General features: G+C 43.8%; 1 protein-coding gene across 1 annotated transcript in view; it reads right to left on the bottom strand.

Annotated features, from left to right (window-relative positions):
• Positions 1 to 21910, bottom strand: part of acads (acyl-CoA dehydrogenase short chain) — a 163426-nt gene extending 141516 nt beyond the window's left edge. Inside the window, exons 1-3 of the mRNA XM_078226956.1 lie at positions 21801 to 21910; positions 12871 to 13034; positions 1599 to 1748 (exon numbers count right to left, since the gene is read on the bottom strand). Coding sequence (XP_078083082.1) covers positions 1599 to 1748; positions 12871 to 13034; positions 21801 to 21858 — 372 coding nt within the window. The 5' untranslated portion in view covers positions 21859 to 21910. The remainder of the gene's footprint in view (positions 1 to 1598; positions 1749 to 12870; positions 13035 to 21800) is intronic.
• Positions 21911 to 22384: the final 474 nt, after the last annotated feature.

The raw sequence follows: 22384 nt of genomic DNA, 5'->3' as shown, positions 1-22384 counted from the left end.
GGTTGGTTCTCCAACTATACATGCTTTCCACCTTGCTGGGGCCGGCGTGCACAGGTTGTGAATTGCAATCCACATGATCAAAAACCCAGGTACACCAATTTCTAGCCCTTAAAGTTCAATCGCTCACCTGTGCCAAGTTACAGCTTCAGGATATGAAGCAGGAATAGAACGAGCGGACAAAGAAATAAAAACAGCCAGGATTTTAAAAAATTCACCTGGGGATATGGGCATTGTTAGCAAGGCCAGCATTTACTGTCTGTCCCTCTGATAGTGACCTACAGTCCGGAACCACTGCAGTCGGTGTGTTGAAGCTTTTCTTAGTGCTGTTGGGTAGGAATTCCAGAATTTTGACGCAAAAACAATGAAGGAGCAACAATATATGTACAAGTCAGGCTGTTGCGTGACTTGAAGGGATGCTTGGAGGTACTGAAGTTTCCATGCAATTACTGCCCTGATCCTTCAAAGTGACAGATGGGGAGGTAGTGCTGAAGAGGCCTTGGTGAGTTTACCTTGAAGACAATACACATTGCAGACACTCCTGATTACAAAATGTGGCTCCTTCTACGTTCTACCAATTATCAGCTTGTTGACAGGCATCACCAAGGTTCACAGACGTAGAATGAGAACTTGAGCGAGAGACTATCGGCTAGTGCTGTCCATTTTAACTACATCTCAACAAGAGTCAACATATTTACGAGGGAACTGGAGCGGAGGAGATTATTTGGAACCTTTGATTGTCTCACAACAATTTGAGAGATCCGATGCATGCTTAGTCCTATTTGCTTCAGTCTATGCAAAGACTTCATTTTAAGATATTTCTGCCCGGGCAACTAACTCTGCTAAGCTTAAAAAATTGACTGCTAACTTGACTACATGTAGAATCAGAAGGCTAAAGGATAGCTAAAAATTGACTGCATTCCTGAAGGGTACACAATGCAGGCAAACAACAATCCCATAACAGCAGCTGCAAGAATTGTTTTTCTAAGACGGAGACAGCCTACGGAAAAACGAGATAACAGTTGAACAAGAGTTTGAATTTTAGTGTGTGCTTTTTCAGTTTGTTTTCGCGATCCGTCCAGTGCAAGGGCTGGCAGTAGAAGCCAGTCTCCAAGTTCGCTTTTTCTCTGCTTCTGCCATGTTAATTTTAAGTTCTGTTCAATAAAAGAAAACCATTTTAAAACTCATCAGTGCTGTCCCTCGTCTATTCAAACAAATGAATGGACCCAACAAACTGTAGACATGTGTACGATCAAATGATACCACCCTGGGCCAAAATATTCAACTTGTGTATGATCCTCATTAAAATATCTTCATACATAATGGAGTAAAAGGAACAATAGTTCCTTCCAAAATACAAAAAGCATTTTCAATAGGGACTGTGTCTCAAAACATCTCAACAACTGCTAAATTGTCTCCTGTAGTTCTGGATGGGATGGGGGGAGAAGCTTCACATGGCACTTATTGTGATCTATCAATGTCTAAATCCTCAAAAATCAAACTCAAAATTAACAGGATCCTGAAAAAACAGAAGAATTAATTCACTTGAGAATATTCGGCCAGCAAAAATGAGAAACATTTATTACACATTATAAACTTACATTATTCACACTCATGATGACGCCAGATGAAGCACAACCCCGACTTATTTCCTCCATGGCAATGGCGTATGCCAAATAATCCAATCCTGCTCCACCATACTTCTCAGGCACATCCATCGCCATGAGCCCGAGTTCTCCCATTTTCTTCACCTAATAAAAAAATATAATTAAGGTTACAATACCACAACACACAAAAAACTCGAATAGAACTCAATAATAATATCTAACAAAACGGAGTCTATTGCTTCTCTGAATAAGAACTGTACTTAGATGGCAACTTTCATGATTTCAGTCCCAGGACATTGCTGCAGCAGTTCCTCAGGGTTGTGTCTCAGGCCCAACCATCTTCACCTGCTTCATCAATGACCTTCCCTCCATCACAAGGTCAGAAGTGGGGATGTTGGCTGACGTCCAGCACCACTTGCAACTCCTCAGATACTGAAGCAGTCCATGTCCAAATGCAACAAGACCTGGATGACATTTAGACTTGAGCTGATAATTGGCAAGTGACATTCATGCCACACAAGTGCTGGGCAATGACTACTTCCAACAAGAGAAAATCGAATCATTTCCCCTTTTTTATTTGAAGTGTACTTATTGTGGCAATGTGGGAAATGACAGAATTAGAAATATTCATCACACATGTCCCTTTCACAGCATGTACAGCCTGCCCAGTCACAGCTTTACTCCACCCCTCTGACACCCAGACGGTAAGCTCTGCACAGACTTTTCCATGATCCCTAAAAATATTCAATAAAACGTCTCCACACTGCTGCTCTTCAATCATGTTCTGTTGAAGCACTTGGAAAAGAGTTAAAGGTAACCTGGTGGGTTGCAGTATTTGTTCCATTAAAAATATGCCAGCTTTGGCAAATTTAAATGGAAACAATTCTATCATACTTTGAAAGACAAAATATGAAGACAATTGCACATTTTTAAATTAATTGATATTTCAAAAAGCATCGGCACTACCTGTCAGACCTAGTTCTTAAACACATTCAAAATAAAAGGGGTTAATTGCTGGTTCCTACATAATCCAGCTGCAGAAAACCGGTAGGCTAGCTGCTCTCTGCCAAATACAATTCCTTGATTCATGTGGCTACCCTGTTATTCATATGAATACTCATTCAATGAGCCAATGGGTCTCCTGTAGTATTGCTCACGATGAGGTAGATGATAGATGGGTTATAAAGATTGGAGTATTGCACCAAGTCATGCATGATGACTTGTATAGAAACAGTGATCTCATGTTAAATGGCTGGTTTTTTAAAAACATGTGTACGTGGAACAGTTTCCCTGGAAACCGCTGATCACCAACTAGTGGCTTTAGTGGTGCATTAGATGTCCTAATGCTCCTATATGTGCTTCACCTGACACTATGGTCATGAGACATCCACCAAATCTAACTAATCTTTTCAGACAAAGCGAAAAGGATTATTCTCATACTAAAATGAAGAGAAGGGCAGTGTAATGAGGATTATGAAAGACTGCACAAGAACACAGACAGGCCAGCAGATAGAGCTCAACACAGGAAAAAAAAGAAATGCATTCAGAAATTAAGGATGTAGGATGGACAAAAACAATTCGTTCAATCACCAACCTATTGGTCTGCTCTTGATCATCAGTAAAGTGACGAAAGGGGTTGCTGCCTTCTGCTGCCTCAGTCCTAACCTCTGGAATACTCTCCCTATACATCTTTGCCTCTCTACCTCATTTCCTTCTTTAAGATACTGCTTAAAACCTACCCCTTTGCCCAAGCTTTTGGTCATCTGGCCTAATATCTCCTTATGTAGCTCGGTTTATTAATTTTGTTTTAATGCTCTAACATTTGTGCCTCGGAACATTTGATGACATAAAAGGCATAATATAAACACAAGTTGGCGTTGTTGATCTTATTATCCGATTCACGTAGACATTCCTTAAGCTTCACTATCCCTTTTTGGATTGTTCTATTTTTGAGCACATGCAATTAAGGAATGGATTATCTCAAATTGGATTTCTCCTGTTACAATCTCCTCCTCACAATCACAGTGTTACAAATCCAAAGAGCCAATACAAAACTGCACATGCTCCAGAGATAGGGACCGAGAGAAGAGCCAAATTGGTGGCTTGCTCCACACACACAAGGAAAGTCAGCCACTCATTTTCAAGGTCAACAGTGGAAACTGGCCGACTGCTTTGATATTCTGAACAGATTTTGATCTGATTTATTATTGTCACTTGTATTGGGATACAGTGAATAATATTTTTTCTTGCGCACTATACAGAGTACACAGGGGAGGAGGAAAGGAGAGGGTGCAGAATATAGTGTTACAGTCATAGCTGGGGTGTAGAGAAAGATCAGCTTAATATATGGTAGGTCCATTCAAAAGTCTGATGGCAGCAGGGAAGAAGCAGTTCTTGAGTCGGTTGGTACGTGACCTCAGACTTTTGTATATTTTTCCCAACGGAAAAAGGTGGGAGAGAGTGTGCCCGGGGCACGTGGGTTCCTTGATTATGCTGGCTGTTTTTCCAAGGCAGTGGGAAGTGTAGACAGAGTCAATGGATGGAAAGCTGGTTTGCGTGATGGACTGGGCTAAACTGTTGAATCTATGATTGTGAGAGAGAAATAAGGGGTATTTACTGTGTGTACTACATACATTTGGCTGCAGGGCATTTTTCATTGCAGTCCAAATGTAAAAGTTTAAAGTTTATTTATTATTGTCACAAGTAGACTTACATTAACACTGCAATGAGTCGCCACACTCTGGCGCCTGTTTGGGTACACTGAGGGAGAATTTAGCATGGCCAATGCACCTAACCAGCATGTCTTTCAGAATGTAGGAGGAAGCCGGAGCACCCGGAGGAAACCCACACAGACACGGGGAGAGTGTGCAGACTCCGCACAGGCAGTGCCCCAAGCCGGGAATTGAACCCAGGTCCCTGGCACTGAGACAGCAGTGCTAACCACTGTGCCACTCTTTTCCTCTTCAGACTAGCATCCAGTGCTAACTAAGATGAATTCATTGCTTTAAGCACTTTAAGGTGTTTTAGCATGAAAATACATTGTACAAATGCAAGCATTTCTCTTTTCTTTCTGACATCTTAGAATCTTAGAAACCCTACAGCACAGAAAGAGGCCATTCGGCCCATCGAGTCTGCACCGACCACAATCCCACCCAGGCCCTACTCCCATATCCCTACATATTTACCCATTAATCCCTCTAACCTAGGCATCTCAGGACACTAAGGGGCAATTTTAGCATGGCCAATCAACCTAACCCGCACATCTTTGGACTGTGGGAGGAAACCGGAGCACCCGGAGGAAACCCACGCAGACACGAGGAGAATGTGCAAACTCCACACAGACAGTGACCCAAGCCAGGAATCGAACCCAGGTCCCTGGAGCTGTGGAGCAGCAGTGCTAACCACTGTGCTACCGTGAGCCATTTCATAGAATCCCGACAGTGCAGCAAGAGGCCATCCAGCCCATCGAGTCTGCACTGACTCTCCAACACAACATTCCACTCAGCCCCTATCTCTGTAACCCCACTAATTCCCCTAACCTATACATCTTGGGACATTAAGGGGCAATTTAGCATGGTCAATCCACCTAGCCTGCATGTCTTCGGACTGTGGGAGGAAACCGGAGCTCCTGGAGAAAACCCACACAGACATGGGAAGTGTGTGCAAACTCCACACAAACAGTCACCCAGGTCCCTGGCTCTGCAAGTCAGCAGTGCTGCCCATTGTTCTACCCTCATGGGAAACTCTTGTCTTCATGATGTCGACTAGCCAGCAGAAAACAAATATTTATTTAGCATATATTTAGTGAAAGTCCTGTTGCCATTGGAAAATGGTAAACTGCATTTCTCTTGTATGAAATAAAATGAAAGAAAGTCATTACAGTATAAGAAACAAAAACAATTTATGTGACCCAGTATTATTATTTTTCATTTCAGACAGAAATACTTGCTGTTTCAGAAGAATTTAAAGGTCTGGGGTCTAAGGTGAATGTGTTTGCAGACTTCTAAATGAGCTAAAAAATATAACTTACAAAATATGTTAGAATAGTCAAATGATGACAGATAGAACAGTGTCTACTCTACTAATGAGAAAAATTCTCAAAGCATCTCAAAGCCCGCTCAACTTGACCATTTCAATGCTCTTGTCCAACCTTTGTCAATCTCTCCTTAGCTCCAACCTGTTCCTGAACTTCTATTCTGCCCCATCTCGTCCTTCCACCTCCAACAATATCATTCATTACATTTCTATCCCTCTTCAGTTCTGAAGAGTCATAGGAACTTGAAACATCAACTCTGGTTCTCTCTCCACAGATGCTGCCAGACTTGCTAAGTTGATCCAGCTTTACATGCATCTTTAAGAAGTACTGCTTTTCTCTCCAAAGAGATGTCAACTTGTCTCTTTCACCTTCACTGCTTTCCATTTCCCTCTTGGTGTTTGACAAGGTGTTTACCAAAATTTAGTTCCACAGTCACATCTCTTTCCTCAGCGACTATCTCCATCTCCAACATACCTCACGTGGATTCTAACTTAAGTTTCATTCCTTATGTTTTGAATAAACGCAGGATTACAGGCAACTCTGGGACACATACACTCTTCCTACTGCTGCTTTCACTACGTTCTTAGATCCACACTCAGTGCCACACACTGCACTCAACATCTCGCTCCAACAACAACAACTCGCCCTCTTTCAAAGTTGTCCTCCTTCCCAGTTTCATTTCTTTCTTTGCCTCATCTGACACCTTACCAAGAAACTTTTCCTTTTCCTTTCGGGTGTTAAGGAACTCAAGTTCCAGTACCTTACAAACACTTTGGGACCTTCCACACCTACCTGACCCTCTGACCCCACTCCTCCTAATCCTAGCCCTGGTTGTGCATTCACTATACCCTCTGACCTGCATCTCCCTGATGCTGAACATTCTGTACTCAGCAAAGGTCTCAGTTTCATCCCCTTATGTCTTCACCTCAATGAATTTTGGCCTTGACACTTTTCTTCCATTACCTTTGTCTTTGTGAACACTTCTTTGGGCAGAGGTCCTCCCCCGTTCAACAGATCTTTTCACCCAGCTCCAGTCACCTCCCTCTACCTGGAACCCTCTCTCTGGCCTCCGAACTGCTCTTGATCTTTATATTGAGAACTGTTGGTGTGACCTCGGCCATCTCAATTTCTCTGCTCCGCTCACCCACTCCAACCTGTGTCCTTCTGAACTTGCTGCACTCTGTTCTGTCAACTCCAACCCGGACTTTGTGATCAAACCTGCCAACAAGAGTGGTACTGTTGTTGTCTGGTGTTTTTATCCTTACCTCGCAGAGGCTGACCATCAACACACAAGGCACTTCCTCCTTCCTCCCCCTGGACCATGACCCCACCATCAAACATCAAGCCATTGTTTCCAGGACTGTCACTGACCTCATTGCCTCTGTATTCACTGCTTCCAACCTCAGACTCCAACACTGCACAGGCCACTTCTACGTCCTTTCCAAAATCAAAGACCGCACTGCCCTGGTGGACGCATCGTACCAGCCTCTTTCTGCTCCAAACTAATTTCTTCCAAGTTTGACTCCATTCTCACTCCCCTCATCCAGTCTCTTCCCATCAAAACTGCGATTCCTCCAATGACCTATGTCACAACAACAATTTCCAGTTTCCTGGCTCTAATCGCCTCCTCTTCACAATGGACGCCCAATCCCTCTGCACCTCCATCCCCCATCAGGAGGATCTCTGTGCTTTCCACTTCTTCCTCAAGCAGAGGCCCATACAATCTCCATCCATTACTCTCATCTGCCTAACTCTCACTCAACAATTTCTCCTTCAACTTGTCTCACTTCCAGCAAATAAAAGGTGTGGCTATGGGTACCCAGAAGAGCCCCAGTAGTGCCCGTCTTGTTGTGAGGTGTGGGGAACATTCCAGTCTTACTCTGGCCCTCTCCCACAACTCTCCCTCCATTACATCAATGATTATATCGGAGCCGCTTCATGCTCTCATTTGGACCCAGAAAAATTTATTAAGTCTCCAATTTCCATTCCGATCTCATCTTCACATGGTCCATCACTGACACTTCACTTCCTTGGCTTGTGTCTCCATTTCTGATGATTGACTAACCAGCAATATTCATCGTAAATCCACTGACTCCCACAACGATCTCGACTACAGCTCTTCACACCACACTCCCTGTAAGGACTCCATCCCATTCTCCCAATTTCCCCACCTCTGTCGCAGCTGTTCCGATGATGCCACCTTCAAAGAATAGCACTTCTAATATTTCTGCCTTTTTCCTCAACCAAGTTCCCCCGCAACCCTCCCACTCAACTATGTCCAACCCATCTCCCACCCCTCTGCCCTCACCCCTTTCCCTCCCTCCCAGAATCAGGACATGATCTCTCACTTTCCACCCCATCAGGCTCACATTCTAAGGATCATCCGCCGCAATTTCTGCCAACTCCAGCATGATGCCACCACCAAACACATCTTCCCTCCGTGACCCCCCCCCCCCCCCCCCAACCCTTCATCCCTTCCCCATGGCAGCTTCCCTTGTGATTGCAGAAGGTGCAACACTTGCCCCTTTACCTCCTCCCTGTCCAAGGGCTTAAACGCTCCTTTCAGATGCACCTTCAATTTTGTCTATTGTATTCATTGCGTCTAATGCGGTCTCCTCCTTATTAGGGAGATTAAGTGCGGACAGGGTGACCACTTTGCAGAACATCTTTGCTCCATCTGCAAGCCTGACCTCAACCTTCCTGTTTCATGCCATTTTAACTCAGCACCTTGCTCTCATGCCCGCATGTCCATCCTCAGCCTGCTGCAATGCTCCAATGATGCCCAATGCAGAATGGAGGAACAACACCCTTTCTTCCAATTAGGCACCTTGCAGCCTTCTGGACTAGAGTTCAACAACTTTAGACTGTAAACTTTCCCCTCCATCTTGACCCCCTTTTTGTTTCCTTGGTTTGACCCAATGCAAACACCCTGCTCCCCCACTGGGCAATCTGTCCCTTGTTTTTCAGTTTTGCTGCCACTGAGCACTGACCTTTGCTCTCCCAAATACAATTCTGCTTTCTTACCTTTGTGCCACTATTGGAACACCTTTAATCCTTAATGCAACCATTATCATTCCCTTTGTCTTGTGTCCATGACATCTTTGTCAATCTCTCCTTAGCTCTGACTTATCCGTGACCTTCTATTCTGCCCCACCCCCCTCGACAACGATATACTTCATTGCATTTCTATCCCTCTTCAATTCCGAAAAAGAGTCACGTGGACTCGAAATGTTAACTCTGTTTCTCTCTCCACAGATGCTGCCAGACTTGAAGTTATCCAGCATTTTCTGAAATGCCTCCCACCCTGCAACCTCAGGAGACTCAGGCTCATCCCAAAACTCTTTGACCTGTACACTAAGTCATGCCCATTTACTCATCACTCCTGTGTTCATTAACTACACTGACTTCAGCAATGCCTCGGTTTTTAAATTCTCAGCCCTCCCTAGTTTTGTCACCGCCAACCCTACAACTCTCCAAGCTCTCAATTTTAGCACCTTGTACATCCACAATTTTCTTCATTATTGGCAGCCCTGCCTTCAGTTGCCTTGGCCCAATGCTCTGGAATTTCCTCCTGAAACTTTCCCACCTCTTCATTTCTCCCTTCTCATTAACACTTGCGTCTTTTGCCAAGCTTTTGGTCATTTATTTGAATATCTCCTCATGTGGCTTAGTGTCATGCTCTGATGGAAGCTTGCTCCTGTGAAATGCCTTGGAATATTTTACTAGGTTAAAGGCTCTATGCAAATGAAAGCTGATCTGGTGATTGTAAGAGATCCTGAAAAGAAATACTGATATAAAAACCTTAGCCATATGTCCTCAAATGCACTCGATAACCAACATATCTACTCCTAAGATATAAAAAAAAAGGCTGAAAAAACTCAGCAGGTTTGGCAGCCTCTGTGGAGAGGTAAACAGGGATAACGTTTCCAGTCTGTATGACACTTCAGAGCAAAACGTGACTGTTTCTCTCTCTACAGTTACTGCCAGACCTGCTGAGCTTTTCCAGCATTTTCTGTTTTTATTTCAGAATTCCAGCCTCTGTAGGTTTTGCTTTTAGATCTACTCCAAGGTTGCATTGTGCTTTTATTCGGACGAAAATTATTACCCAAGCGACTGACAGCATAAAGCAGCTAATTTGGTAGTTGAGAGTTATATCTGTATGAAGGAAGAGATTAGAATCACAGAATCCTTACAGTGCAGGAGGCCGCCATTTGACCCATCGGGTCTGGACCGACCACAATCCCACCCAGGCCCTAGTCTCATAACCCCACATATTTACCCTGCTAATCCCCTTGACATCAGGGTCAATTTAGCATGGCCAATCCCCCCGAACCTGCACATCTTTGGACTGTGGGAGGAAACCCACGCAGACACGGGGAGAACGTGCAAACTCCACACAGGCAGTAATCTGAGGCCGGAATCGAACCCAGGTCCCTGGCGCTGTGAGGTAGCAGTGTTAACCACTGTGCCGCCCTCACTATGCCTTGGGTTGTGTAGAGTTAAGTGTGATTTGTTACTGCCTTCACATTTGCTGCACTCTCAATTATTTCCATGTCATTTTTTATTTAATTTGTTCAGCTGTAGATGCTATTTCACACAATTCATATTATTGTAGTAGTACAGTGGCCCCAGAACAGAACATTTCATTTAAATAAACTCTCAAGCAGCTGAACCAAATGTTGATTTCTGTATACCATTTATATGACAAGATCTTTACCAGCCTTCAAGCAAAATTTTGATCTAGCTTTTTTTTGCATTAGGTTGCATTTCAAAACAAAGCTAATCTTTCCTATGCAAACGTGGTTTAGTGAATTCCTCCACAATTCCTATCTCTGTCCTTTAGCACATTTTCTACTGATTCCTGTTAATTCTCCCTGAAATTCAGTTAGTCTTTAAGTTCAGTCAGTCAACCCCTTCCTCCCCAACTTGATTAATTTGGACATAAAAATATTTAAGAGTAAAGGAGAGAATGTTAATTAATGTTTGAGAAAATAAAAAATGCTGGAAATGCAGAACAGATTCTGCAGCATCTGCTGGACAAGAGCAGGTTTATAATCAAGGCACGGAAACTCTCGAGTGCTGATCATGGATCACACTGAAATGTTTAGCATTTTATTTCACATGTTCCATTTCCTATTCACCGTTTTGCTTTTTTTTTATCTTGTTCATTCCAGTGGAAGAATAACACTGACAACATTAATCCTCTATGGATTTGCTGGGGAAGAAAGAAGTGTAAGAGATTTGTGCGAGCTGCAATCTTTGAAGTGAGATAAAGCTTCCTTTGACAGGAATGTACTGATCAATGATCATTATGGGAAAAGAGAATAGCAATCCAAGTGATTAGAGTCTGTGCGGACAGGCGACTTGGCTGAGGTGAAGGGGAACTGCAGGTAGAGTGGCCCAACTGATAAGGCAGTCACTTCCAACTGGGGAGACAGAGCAGAATAAAAGAAACGCAACATCTAACATGCATTCATCTGAAGAATAAACTCAATCTTTTAAATGGCTTTTAAAACTATCAGGCATGCTCCTCTGAGGTGTCAGTGAATAAGTGTGTCATGCTATATGATATTGGACTATACGGTCCAGAAATTCCAAGTTGAATCCCCAGCCCACCCGGAGTCAGCAATAGGGTTACAGCAAGCCTCAGCTTTTCCAGCTAGAACAATACAATGAGTATGCACAATTGAGTGAATTTGATGACCACTGCTGGAAGTGAACACTAGTCTGAAAAGATGCCGGTAGCCTGCTAAGAATAAATTTAAATTTAATTTATTTAAAGACAACAGTGAATTGCTTTGACTCATTTTAAGCTTCCATTTCTATATTGGAGGCCTTATGGCGCAGGGTGTCGCGTCCCTGCCTCCAAGCCGAGGTTCAAGTCCCACTCCAGGACCTGTTGGCCAAGGAAGGCGCATTCATAATGCAGCCAAACAGGTTAAGTATCAACTTCTAAATCCGTCCAACATGTGCCAATGACAGGCGGTTAGAGAGGGAGGGATTCCTGGTCAGTCTTGTGGTGGAAAGAAATTGGTGCCGAGACCATCACTATCCATAGCTCCAGGTTAGAACATGCATGCAAAGGTTGTGTTGTCACAGCAACTCTGACTCGTCGAGGAACTGGTTGGCTCAGTTGGAGCCAACAGCACAGGGTTTAATCCTGTTGAGGTGGGACCTGTCTCTTTGCCCTATCCCTGGTGGAGGTTGTGACATTCTGGATTGGACCTTTTGGACAGCGAGCTCAAAAAGACTAATCTATATCTTATCGATAAGATGGATCTAGAAATCTGATTGCACTGTAAACTGGCTCTCACGTACTGGTGCATGTACCTGTTAACTTAGCAGGCTAATATTCATGCTGCCTGATCATTCTAGTCCTATATATGTACAGCCAGTGTTAACCCATGTTATTCATTGTCTTTAGGCCTTTGGGGTGTGAATATTGAGTGCTTCTATGCCACTGAAAGACAGCCAGCACCTCAATGGGAAAATACATTTTGGCCACTTTTGGAAGGGAGCCAATAAAATGGCTTCAACAAGTGCCGAGATAACACTGACTCTCTGATACTGCCTTGGGGCCTCTTCCACTATCTCCCCACACCCCACCCCAAGAGCAAGAAGTTCTTCAAATTTCAGGAAGGATATATGGGATCTGCAAAGAGTGAGTGGAAGTGGCTTGGGAATGGGAAGGTACAAGAAACTGCTCGAGAGAGGAGAGAGAGAAAAATTGAGGAAGAGTGAGATATCATTTATTATTTTCATTATAAATGGATTACAATTGAAAAACTTAGGCCTTCCTACTCATATTGCTTTGGAAGGTGAATCCTGTGTTGCAGAGGCACTTTGTGAGGATATAGCACATTTGTAGCATTTATTATATTCAACAGGAGTTATTTTATTCAGTGCAAGGGCAATGGCCTTCATGTACTACTCCTACTTTAGCATTGACCTTCATATACCTGCTGGTTCTGCTGTGCAGTGTGGAGACCCAGATTTCACTCGCTCTACATTTTGCTGCTGCCAGTCTCTCCAGATTCTATAATACCGACAAAATTGGGGCGAAACTGCACGATTGCTGATTTTTGCTGCATTATGGGATAATTCAAACCAATGATCGCAGCTTTTCCACACAGTCTCTCCCAACACGTAGCAGCTGTGTGTTATGTGATCAAACTGGACTGCTTTAGGAAGACTATCGCTTCATTAAAAGGCTTCATTAAAAGTTGTTACCTGCTCAGCGGGAAATTTGTGCTCCTTGTCCAGCTGCGCAGCAATTGGAGCGAGTTCCTTTTCTGCAAAACCTCTGCAGGTATCCCGCAACAACTGATGAGTTTCTGGCAGCTCAACCATCTGATAGACTGTGTGGAGTTGGCGTAAACATCCTGACCTCAGGGCTGAGGGGATGGGGTGGGGAAAAAGGAGGAGATAGAGAATAACTGATCAGAAACAGCAGATGCGACTTGGTATGCTTTCACTTGGGGGTATTCTGAAAATGCTTGATCAATTTCATCAACATTGTTCTACATATCAATAATTGGTGCTGTTTAAATTCACCCTCTTCCTCTCGTCACATTTGGGTTTATGAGCAGCTAGGGGCCAAATTAAAAAGCTGAACCACAAAGATAATAATCTCTGGATGATTACCCAAGACATGAATAAATTTGCAAGGGAAAAAGATGATTAGAGAGATGAACATGTGGCTCAAAGATTGGCGTAGGAGAAATAGGTTTCGATTCATGGGTCATCGGCAGCAACAGTGGGGAAGGTGGGAGCTGTACTGTTGAGACACGCTATACCCGAACCATGCTGGGACCAGTGTTCTGGCAAACTGTATAGCTAAAGTGGTAAAGAGGGCTTTAAATTAAATAGTGGAGAAAGGACTTGAGAGGACGTGTAGTAAATCAGAGGGTGACAACAAGGCACCAGAGCAGAGTAGCGATTTGGGTGATGATAACCAGAGTATGGCAGGAAGGAGCAGAGAGTACAATTTAAGAGTCTATCTACAGATAAGGCCAGAGATTACAAAAATGCTAAAAGGAATTACAGATTCTGTAACTGAATATATGCAGCATTTGGAATAAAATGGATGAATTGTTAGCACAGATGCAAATAAATATTTGCTATCATGGTTGCAAAGTGACAAATGCTGGGACCCAAAAATTGAAGGGTATTGACATTTTGAAAAGATAAGAAGCTTGGAAAAGGTGGTGGGGTAGCTTTGTAAATTGAAGATGTCAGCAGAATAGTAGCAAGAGATGATCTTAGCTCGAAAGAGCAGTATGGGTAGAGAGGAGTTGTTTATAGGCCCCCTGATAGTAGTTACACTGTAGGACAGAGTATGCAGGAAGAAATAAATGAAGCATGCAAGAAAGGTACCACAATAATCATGGGTGACTTTAATCTACATGTAGATTGGGAGAATCAGATTGGTAAAGGTAGCCTGGAAAATGAGTTCAGAGAGTGCATGAGGGACAATTTCTTAGAGCAATATGTTCCAGAGCCAACCAGGGAGCAGGCTATTTAGGCCTGGTAATGTGCAGTGAGCCGGGATTAATCAATAACCTCATGGTAAAGGAGCCTCAAGGTTATAGTCACCATAACATGGTAGAATTTCATATTCAGTCTGAAGAGTGGAGTGTGGAATAAGATGTGTTTTAAACCCAAATATACAGAGCTAGCTTGTAGAAAACTAGGTTAAAAAGCAGGACAGTAGAGATGCAGTGGCAGACTTTTAAGGAGATATTTAATAACTCTCAGCAAAAATTTATCTCCATACAAAAGAGAGAGAAGGTTGCATCGTTCGTGGCTGAATAAAGTAGTTAAGGATATCATACTGAAAGAAACAGCACAGATCTGCAAAGATGAAAGGTTAGAAAGTGAGGGGAATGATAAGCAAGTTTGCAGATGACACTATGATTGGTAGGATGGTTAATGGTGAAGGTGGTGATTGTAGGTTATGGGAAGATATAGATGTATAAGATCGTGTATAAGATTTTGATGGGTATAGATAGAGTGAATGCAAGCAGGCTTTTTCCGCTGAGGCTAGGGGAGAAAAAAACCAGAGGGCATGGGTTAAGGGTGAAAGGAGAAAAGTTTAAAGGGAATATTAGGGGGGGGCTTCTTCACGCAGAGAGTGGTGGGAGTGTGGAATGAGCTGCCGGATAAAGTGGTCAATGCGGGGTCACTTTTCACATTTAAGAAAAACTTGGACGGGTTCATGGATGAGAGGGGTGTGGAGGGATATGGTCCAAGTGCAGGTCAGTGGGACTAGGCATAAAATGGTTCGGCACAGACAAGAAGGGCCAAAAGGCCTGTTTCTGAGCTGTAATTTTCTATGGTTCTATGGGTTGGTCAGATGGGTAGATGGTGTTTAACCCTGATGAAGTGCAAGGTGATGCACTTTGGAAGGAGGAAGACAAGGGAACATTTAATGAATGGCAGGACACTAGGAAGCTCGGAGGAACAGATGGATCTTGGGGTACTTATTCACAGATCTCTGAAGACGGCAGAACAGGTGAATAGGATAGTTAAGGCGGCATATGGGACACTTGCTTTTATCAGTCATGGCATAGAGCAGAAGAGCAATGTTGGAACAATACAGAACGTTGGTTAAACCACTGTGTGCAGTTCTGGTCACCTCACTATAGGAAGGATGTGATAGCACTAGAGGGGTTACAGAGGAGATTCACCAGGATGTTCCCTGGGATGGAACATTTGAGCTTCAAGGAGAGACTGGATAGACTTGGATTGTTTTCTCTAGAGCAAAGAAGGCGGGGGGGGGGGGGGGAACATGATTGAGGTGGATAAGATTATGAGTGGTATGGGCAGGGTGAATCGGGGGCTGGGTGAATCAGAAGCAGTTGTTCCCCCTAGTTGAGGGGTCAATCACGAGGAGAGCATAGTTTTAGGGTGAGGGGCAGGAGATTCAGAGTGGATTTGAGAAAAAGAATTTTAACTCAGTGGAGAGAGTCTGGAATGCATTGCCTGGGAACGTAGTGGCGGTTGGAAACCTTACAACCTTTAAAAAGTATTTGGATGAGCACTTGAAGCATCACAACATTCAAGGATATGGGACAAATGCTGGAAAATGCGATTAGCATGACTTTAGTGATAGTTATCAGTAAAGATTCGATGGGCCAAAGGGCCTTTGCTGCACTGTACGATTGTATGGCTCAACGGATTTTAAGAACCAGTAAAGAATGTAAATAAAATACGCAGAAAGCAGAGTATGATAGAAAGCTAATAGTACAAAAACAGATGAGAGTTTCTACAAGTATTTAAATAGGAAAAGAGTAACTAAAAAGTGAGTATTGGTCTGGGAAACTGATAATGGGAAATGGTGGGGTTGTTGAACAGGTATTTTGTGTCTGTCTTCACTGTTGAAGGCTTAGAAAACTTGCCAAAGATACTTGAAAATCAAATGGTGAACAGGATGGAGGAAATTAAAACAATCAACATCACTAAAGAAAATGTGTTGAGAAAACTATTAGACCTAAAGATCTCCAAATGGTCTGCATTCCAAAAGATGTAGTGACACAGATAACATTGATTGTAATCTTCCAAAATTCCGAAAGATTCTGAAAGGGTTCCACCAGATTAGCAAATAGCTAACATAACATCTTTATTCAAGAAAGTAGGGAGCCAGAAAGCAAGGAATTACAGGCTAGTTAGCCTAACAATTGACATAGGAAAATTGCTAGGATCTATTAAGGAGATTACAGCAGGATACCTGAAAAATCACAATGTGATCAGGCAGACTAAGCATGGCATTGTGAAAACATAGAAAACATAGAACATAGAAAAACTACAGCACAAAACAGGCCCTTCGGCCCCACAAGTTGTGCCGATCATATCCCTACCTTTTAGGCCTACCTATAACTCTCCATCCTATTCAGTCCCATGTACTCATCCAGGAGTCTCTTAAAAGACCCTATTGAGTTTGCCTCCACCACCACTGACGACAGCCAATTCCACTCGCCCACCACCGTCTGTGTGGAAAAACTTCCCCCTAACATTTCCCCTGTACCTACCCCCCAGCACCTTAAACCTGTGTCCTCTCGTAGCAGCCATTTCCACCCGGGGGAAAAAGCCTCTGAGAGTCCACCCGATCTATGCCTCTCAACATCTTATATACCTCTATTAGGTCTCCTCTCATCCTACGTCTCTCCAAGGAGAAAAGACCGAGCTCCCTCAGCCTATCCTCATAAGGCATGCCACTCAATCCAGGCAACACCCTTGTAAATCTCCTCTGCACCCTTTCAATCTTTTCCACATCCTTCCTGTAATGAGGCGACCAGAACTGAGTGGGGTCTGATGAGGGTCTTATATAGCTGCATCATTATCCCCGGACTCCTAAACTCAATCCCTCGATTGATAAAGGCCAGCACACCATACGCCTTCTTAACCACCTCTTCCATCTGCGGGGACGATTTTAGAGTCCTATGGACCCGGACCCCAAGGTCCTTCTGATCCTCTCCAGTACTAAGAGTCTTTCCCTTAATATTGTACTCCTTCATCCCATTTGACCTGCCAAAATGGACCACTACGCATTTATCAGGGTTGAAGTCCATCTGCCACTTCTCCGCCCAGTCTTGCATCCTATCTATGTCCCTCTGTAACTTCTGACATCCCTCCAGACTATCCACAACCCCACCAACCTTCGTGTCGTCGGCAAACTTACCAACCCATCCCTCCACTTCCTCATCCAGGTCATTTATGAAAATGACAAACAGCAAGAGTCCCAGAACAGATCCCTGGGGCACACCACTGGTGACCGACCTCCATTTAGAAAAAGACCTATCTATACCCACTCTCTGCCTCCTTTGGGCGAGCCAGTTCTGGATCCACAGGGCAGCAGCCCCTTGGATCCCATGCCCTCTCACTTTTTCTAGTAGTCTTGCATGGGGGACCTTATCGAACGCCTTGCTAAAATCCATATAAACCACATCTACTGCTTTCCCTTCGTCAATGTGTTTAGTCACATTTTCGAAGAACTCCACCAGGCTCGTAAGGCACGATCTGCCTTTGACAAAGAACATGCTGAGTATTCTTGAGCATACTAAACCTCTAAATGCTCATAAATCTTGTCCCGCAGGATCTTCTCCATCAGCTTAACAACCACTGAGGTTAGACTCACCAGTCGGTAATTTCCTGGTCTATCCCTATCCCCTTCTTAAAATTAGGAACCACATCCGCAATCCTCCAGCACCTCCCCTGTCTCCATCGACGACGCGAAGATCATCGCTCTCCCACTGAGAGATCTGACACCTGTCCAGGTTCATTGGTCAGTATCAGATCAAGTACAGCCTCTCCTCTTGTCGGCTTGTCCACATGCTGTGTCAGGAAACCCTCCTGAACACACCTAACGAACTCCTCCCCATCCAATCCCCTTACCCTAGGGATATTCCAATCTATGTTTGGGAAATTAAAGTCTTCCATCACAACAACTCTGCCATTACTGCATCTCTCCAGAATCTGTTTCCCCATCTGCTCCTCCACCTCCCTGTTACTATTGGGCGGCCTGTAGAAAACTCCCAGCAAAGTGATCGACCCCTTCCCACTCCAAACTTCCACCCAGAGACTCTGTAGACAATCCCTCCACAGCATACACCCTCTCTACAGCTGTGACACTATCCCTGATCAGCAGTGCCATTCCACCCCCTCTCTTGCCTCCCTCCCTGTCCTTCCTGAAACATCTGAATCCCGGCACCTGGAGTATCCAGTCCTGTCCCCGAGACATCCAAGTCTCCGTAATGGCCACCACATCACACTTCCAGGCATCGATCCACGCTCTGAGCTCATCCCCTTTATTCACTATACCCCTGGCATTAAAATAAACACATCTCAATCCTTTGGTCTGAACTCTCCCATTCTCTATCCCCCGTCCATCCTCCCTCTTGCACTGTCTATAACCCTTCTCTGTTTGCGAGCTAACTTCCTCTCTCCCAGTCACCTCATCTCGATCCCCTCCCCCCAACCTATCTAATTTAAACTCTCCCCAGTAGCCTTAGCCAACCTTCCCGCCAGAAAGGGCAATCATGTTTAACTAATTCAAAGTTTTTGAGGAAGTAAAAAGCAAGGTGGATGAAGGGGAACCTGTCGGGGAAGTTGAGTTGCAAAAGGTATCTGGTGAGCTACCACATCAAAGGTTACTACACAAGATAAAAGAACATGGTGTAAGGGGAACATAATAGCATGGATAAAGGATTGGTTAGCTAACAGGAAACAGCAAATGGTCTTTTTCAGGTTGGCAAGCCATAACTAGTGGAGTGACACAGGGATCAGTACTTGGCCTCAACTATTTACACACTATATCAATTATTTGGATTCCAGGGCTGAATGAATGGTATCTAAATTTGCTAATGACACCAAGGTAGATAGGAAAGTAAGTTGTCAAGAGGCATTAGAGAGTCTTCAAAGGGATATAGATAGGCAAAGTAAAATTTGCAAAAATTTATAAGATGGAGTATAATGCGGGAAAATGTGAACTTATCCACTTTGGTAGGAAGAATAGAAACGGAATCTATTATCTAAGTGGTCAGAGATTACAGAACTCAGTGGTACAGAGGGATCTGGGTGCCCTGGCACATGAATCATAAAATATTGTGCAGATACAGCAAGTGATTAGGAAGGCAAATGGAATGTTGGCATTTCTTGCAAGGGAATGGAATATAAAAATAGGGAAGTTTTAGTGCAGTTGTACAGGGCCTTGGTGAGACCACATCTGGAGTATAGTGTTCAGGTTTTGTTTCGTTATTTCAAAGAACATACAATTGCTTTAGAAGTACTACAGTAGTAGGACTCCACTCATTTCTGGGATGAACGCTTATTCTAAGAAAGGATTCAACAGGTCGGGTCTTTCCCCATTGGAGTTCAGAAGGACGAGAGGTGATCTTTTTGAAACATACAAGACCCTGAGTGGACTTGATAGGATAGCTATCAGGAATGTGCTTCCACTTTTGGAAGAGACGAGAACCAGGGGACACAATTTACAAATAAGGGGTCTCCCTTTTTAAGACAGAGGAGATTGTTTTTCTCTGAGGGGCATTAGTATGTGGAATTCTCTTCCCAGGCAGCAATGGAGCTTGTCCATTGAATTTATTCAAGCCAAGTCAAATAGATTTTCAATAGATAAGGGAGTCAATGATTATAGGGGACATGCAAGTAGAGTTGAGACCACAACCAGATCAGTCATGATCTCATCGAATGGCAGAGCAGACTCAAAGATTCAGATGGTGTACTCCTGCTCCTAAATATCATGATCCCAATTAAGTGAACTTGACAAGAGCACTATATGGTTTGGTCATAATTTCCTCCAGGTTGTTAATTTCTCTGAAAAATCACAGATAAGTGGACATTGGATGAAATGGTGTAGATAATGTTGGGTGCAATCAGTGAAATGGGTATGTGATGTTCTGTAAGCAAATTTACAAATTGTGAAGATGTGAATAGCAGGATTTTATAGTATTTCAACACCATTTGTGCTGTACTCGAGCCTAACTTGCCACCCAATCTAATATCTGCCTCAACTCCACTTTCTCACCCATTCCCTTTTCCCCCCTCGATTCCCTGAAAAACCAAAACTGTCTATTGCAGCCTTAAATATACTGAACAGTGGACCATCCACAACTCAATGGGGTAGACAATTCCAAAAGACTCATAACCCTCTAAGTCCCACACGATCAATCCCTCACCTTGAGACAGTGTTCCTGTGTTTCAGACTCCACAGCAAGTGTCTATCCTGTCAAGCCCCCTTCAGAATCTTTTATGTTTTGCATCCACCTAACTTGGAACACAGTAATGTATCCTTCAAAGTCAACAACAGATTGTAAATAGCTGAGGCACCAGCACTTCATGAGTTGCTACCTGACAACCTGAAAATGTCCTGTAAATACCTGCTTGTTAACCAATCCTCCACCAAGCTACATCTTCAACTCCATGAATCCTTGTCTTGCTGATTAACCTTTTGTGTGACACCTTAGCAAATGCCTTTTGGAATCCAAGTATGTGAAATCTACAGCTGTCCCTTTATCTATTCGACCAGTTACACACAAACAACTCTGATAAGTGTGTCTCTAAATTTTCTCTCATTTTCTGTTTACATACATGCTACATTCAATTTAATTTGCAATTTCTGGGCCGCCTCCTACAATGCTACTGCCTCTTCTAATGTTATCATCTGCAAACTTAATCACATTACATACTGTTTAAGAATTCAGGTCTTTTATGTCCCAACACTAAGTCTTGGAACATTCCACTCAGTAAATTCTCACACTGTGCAATAACAGGCACACATCTTTAACCATTTCTTATCCAGGTTCACTATGAATCCCCAAAGATCTGTTTAACTGTCCAGTGTGTGTGTGGATCTTCGCTTTTCAGGCTCCCCACAGTGCACTTGGGGTTGTCACTTGCTTAATTGAACAGAACCCTCACCTTCTGAATCTAAACTCATTACACTGTTCAACCGTTTCAGTCTGAATAGATGCCATTGACGTGCTGGTCAGGTGCATTGGCTATGCTAAATTCTCCCTCAGTGTACCCGAACAGGTGCCGGAGTGTGGCGACTCGGGAATTTTCAGAGTAACTTCATTGCAGTGTTAATGCAAGCCTATTTGTGACAATAATAAATAAGCTTTAAAAAACTTGAAACTTTTGACTCAGAATTGGACTGTTGCCACTTCTTGGTTTGTCTACACAAGTGACCATATCTCGGAACTAAATCACTGACCATGAAGCTCTTTGCGATGACCTGAGGACGGGGATGTGACTAGAAAAATGCACCTGCGAATGAAAGAGATCTAGTTTCCATTACTTAGTAAAATCCACATGGCAGTATAGCATTTGTTCAGAGACCTTCAGTTTAGATGGTTAATCGATTGTTGGAGGGGTGGGACAGCTAAACACTGACGTTAATCCGGGTTTTTAAAAAAATCCTACATGTCACCATCGATTTAAAGGCCAGAGTTGAGTAATTAGGTGAAAGGGCAGCACTCCATTCACCGGGTGACAGCAGCAGCCAATCCGGCTCATGCTGCCCCCCCCCCCCCCCACCCCCTTTCACGGGTGGGTGGGTGGGTGGGTAGAAGCCGGGGGTTGCTCCCAGGTTCCTGGCCCCAATTCTCAGCTCCGTTCAGAGGTTTAGCTCTTGTTGAACTCACTCTTTGCTCTGGTGATTCTCCACAGCAGCGAACCCATCCCTGCCTGCGCCCTGTGCATCCCGCACTGCGTCCGTCCGAGCGCTGCTGCCACGCCGCTGCGTTCCGCTCCGTTCAACACTCCAACCCTGAGAAGCTGCAGCTTGCAGTGAGGCACCTGGCAGCTTCCAGTCCAACAGATAAAAGTTCAATTGTCTCACACTTTGTTTTACAAATTAATGCAAATAGCAAGCCAAAGATTTAGTTTTAGGTGCAAGGTGTATAACTTCCTCCAGAAGAACGTGACAAAAGTGTCTACAACAACATAGAACCACAAGATAATAAAACGTCCCAAGATGTTTGACAGGAGCAATACAGCAAAGCCACCTTTTTTTATATTCGTTCTTGGGTTGTGGGTGTCACTGGCTGGGCCAGCATTTATTGCCCATCCCCGAGGAGCAATTAAGAGTCAACCACATTGTTGTAGATCTGAACTCAAATGTAGGCCAGACCAGGTAAGGACCACACATTTCCTTACCCAAGGAGATAATCTGTGATCAGAGAGGTAGGTTTTAAGGAGTATCGTAGAGGAAAAGATAGCAGGGCAG

Source organism: Mustelus asterias, chromosome 13, assembly GCF_964213995.1.
Source record: "Mustelus asterias chromosome 13, sMusAst1.hap1.1, whole genome shotgun sequence".
Taxonomy (NCBI): Eukaryota; Metazoa; Chordata; class Chondrichthyes; order Carcharhiniformes; family Triakidae; genus Mustelus; species Mustelus asterias.
This window is presented reverse-complemented; position numbering and strand designations above follow the sequence as displayed.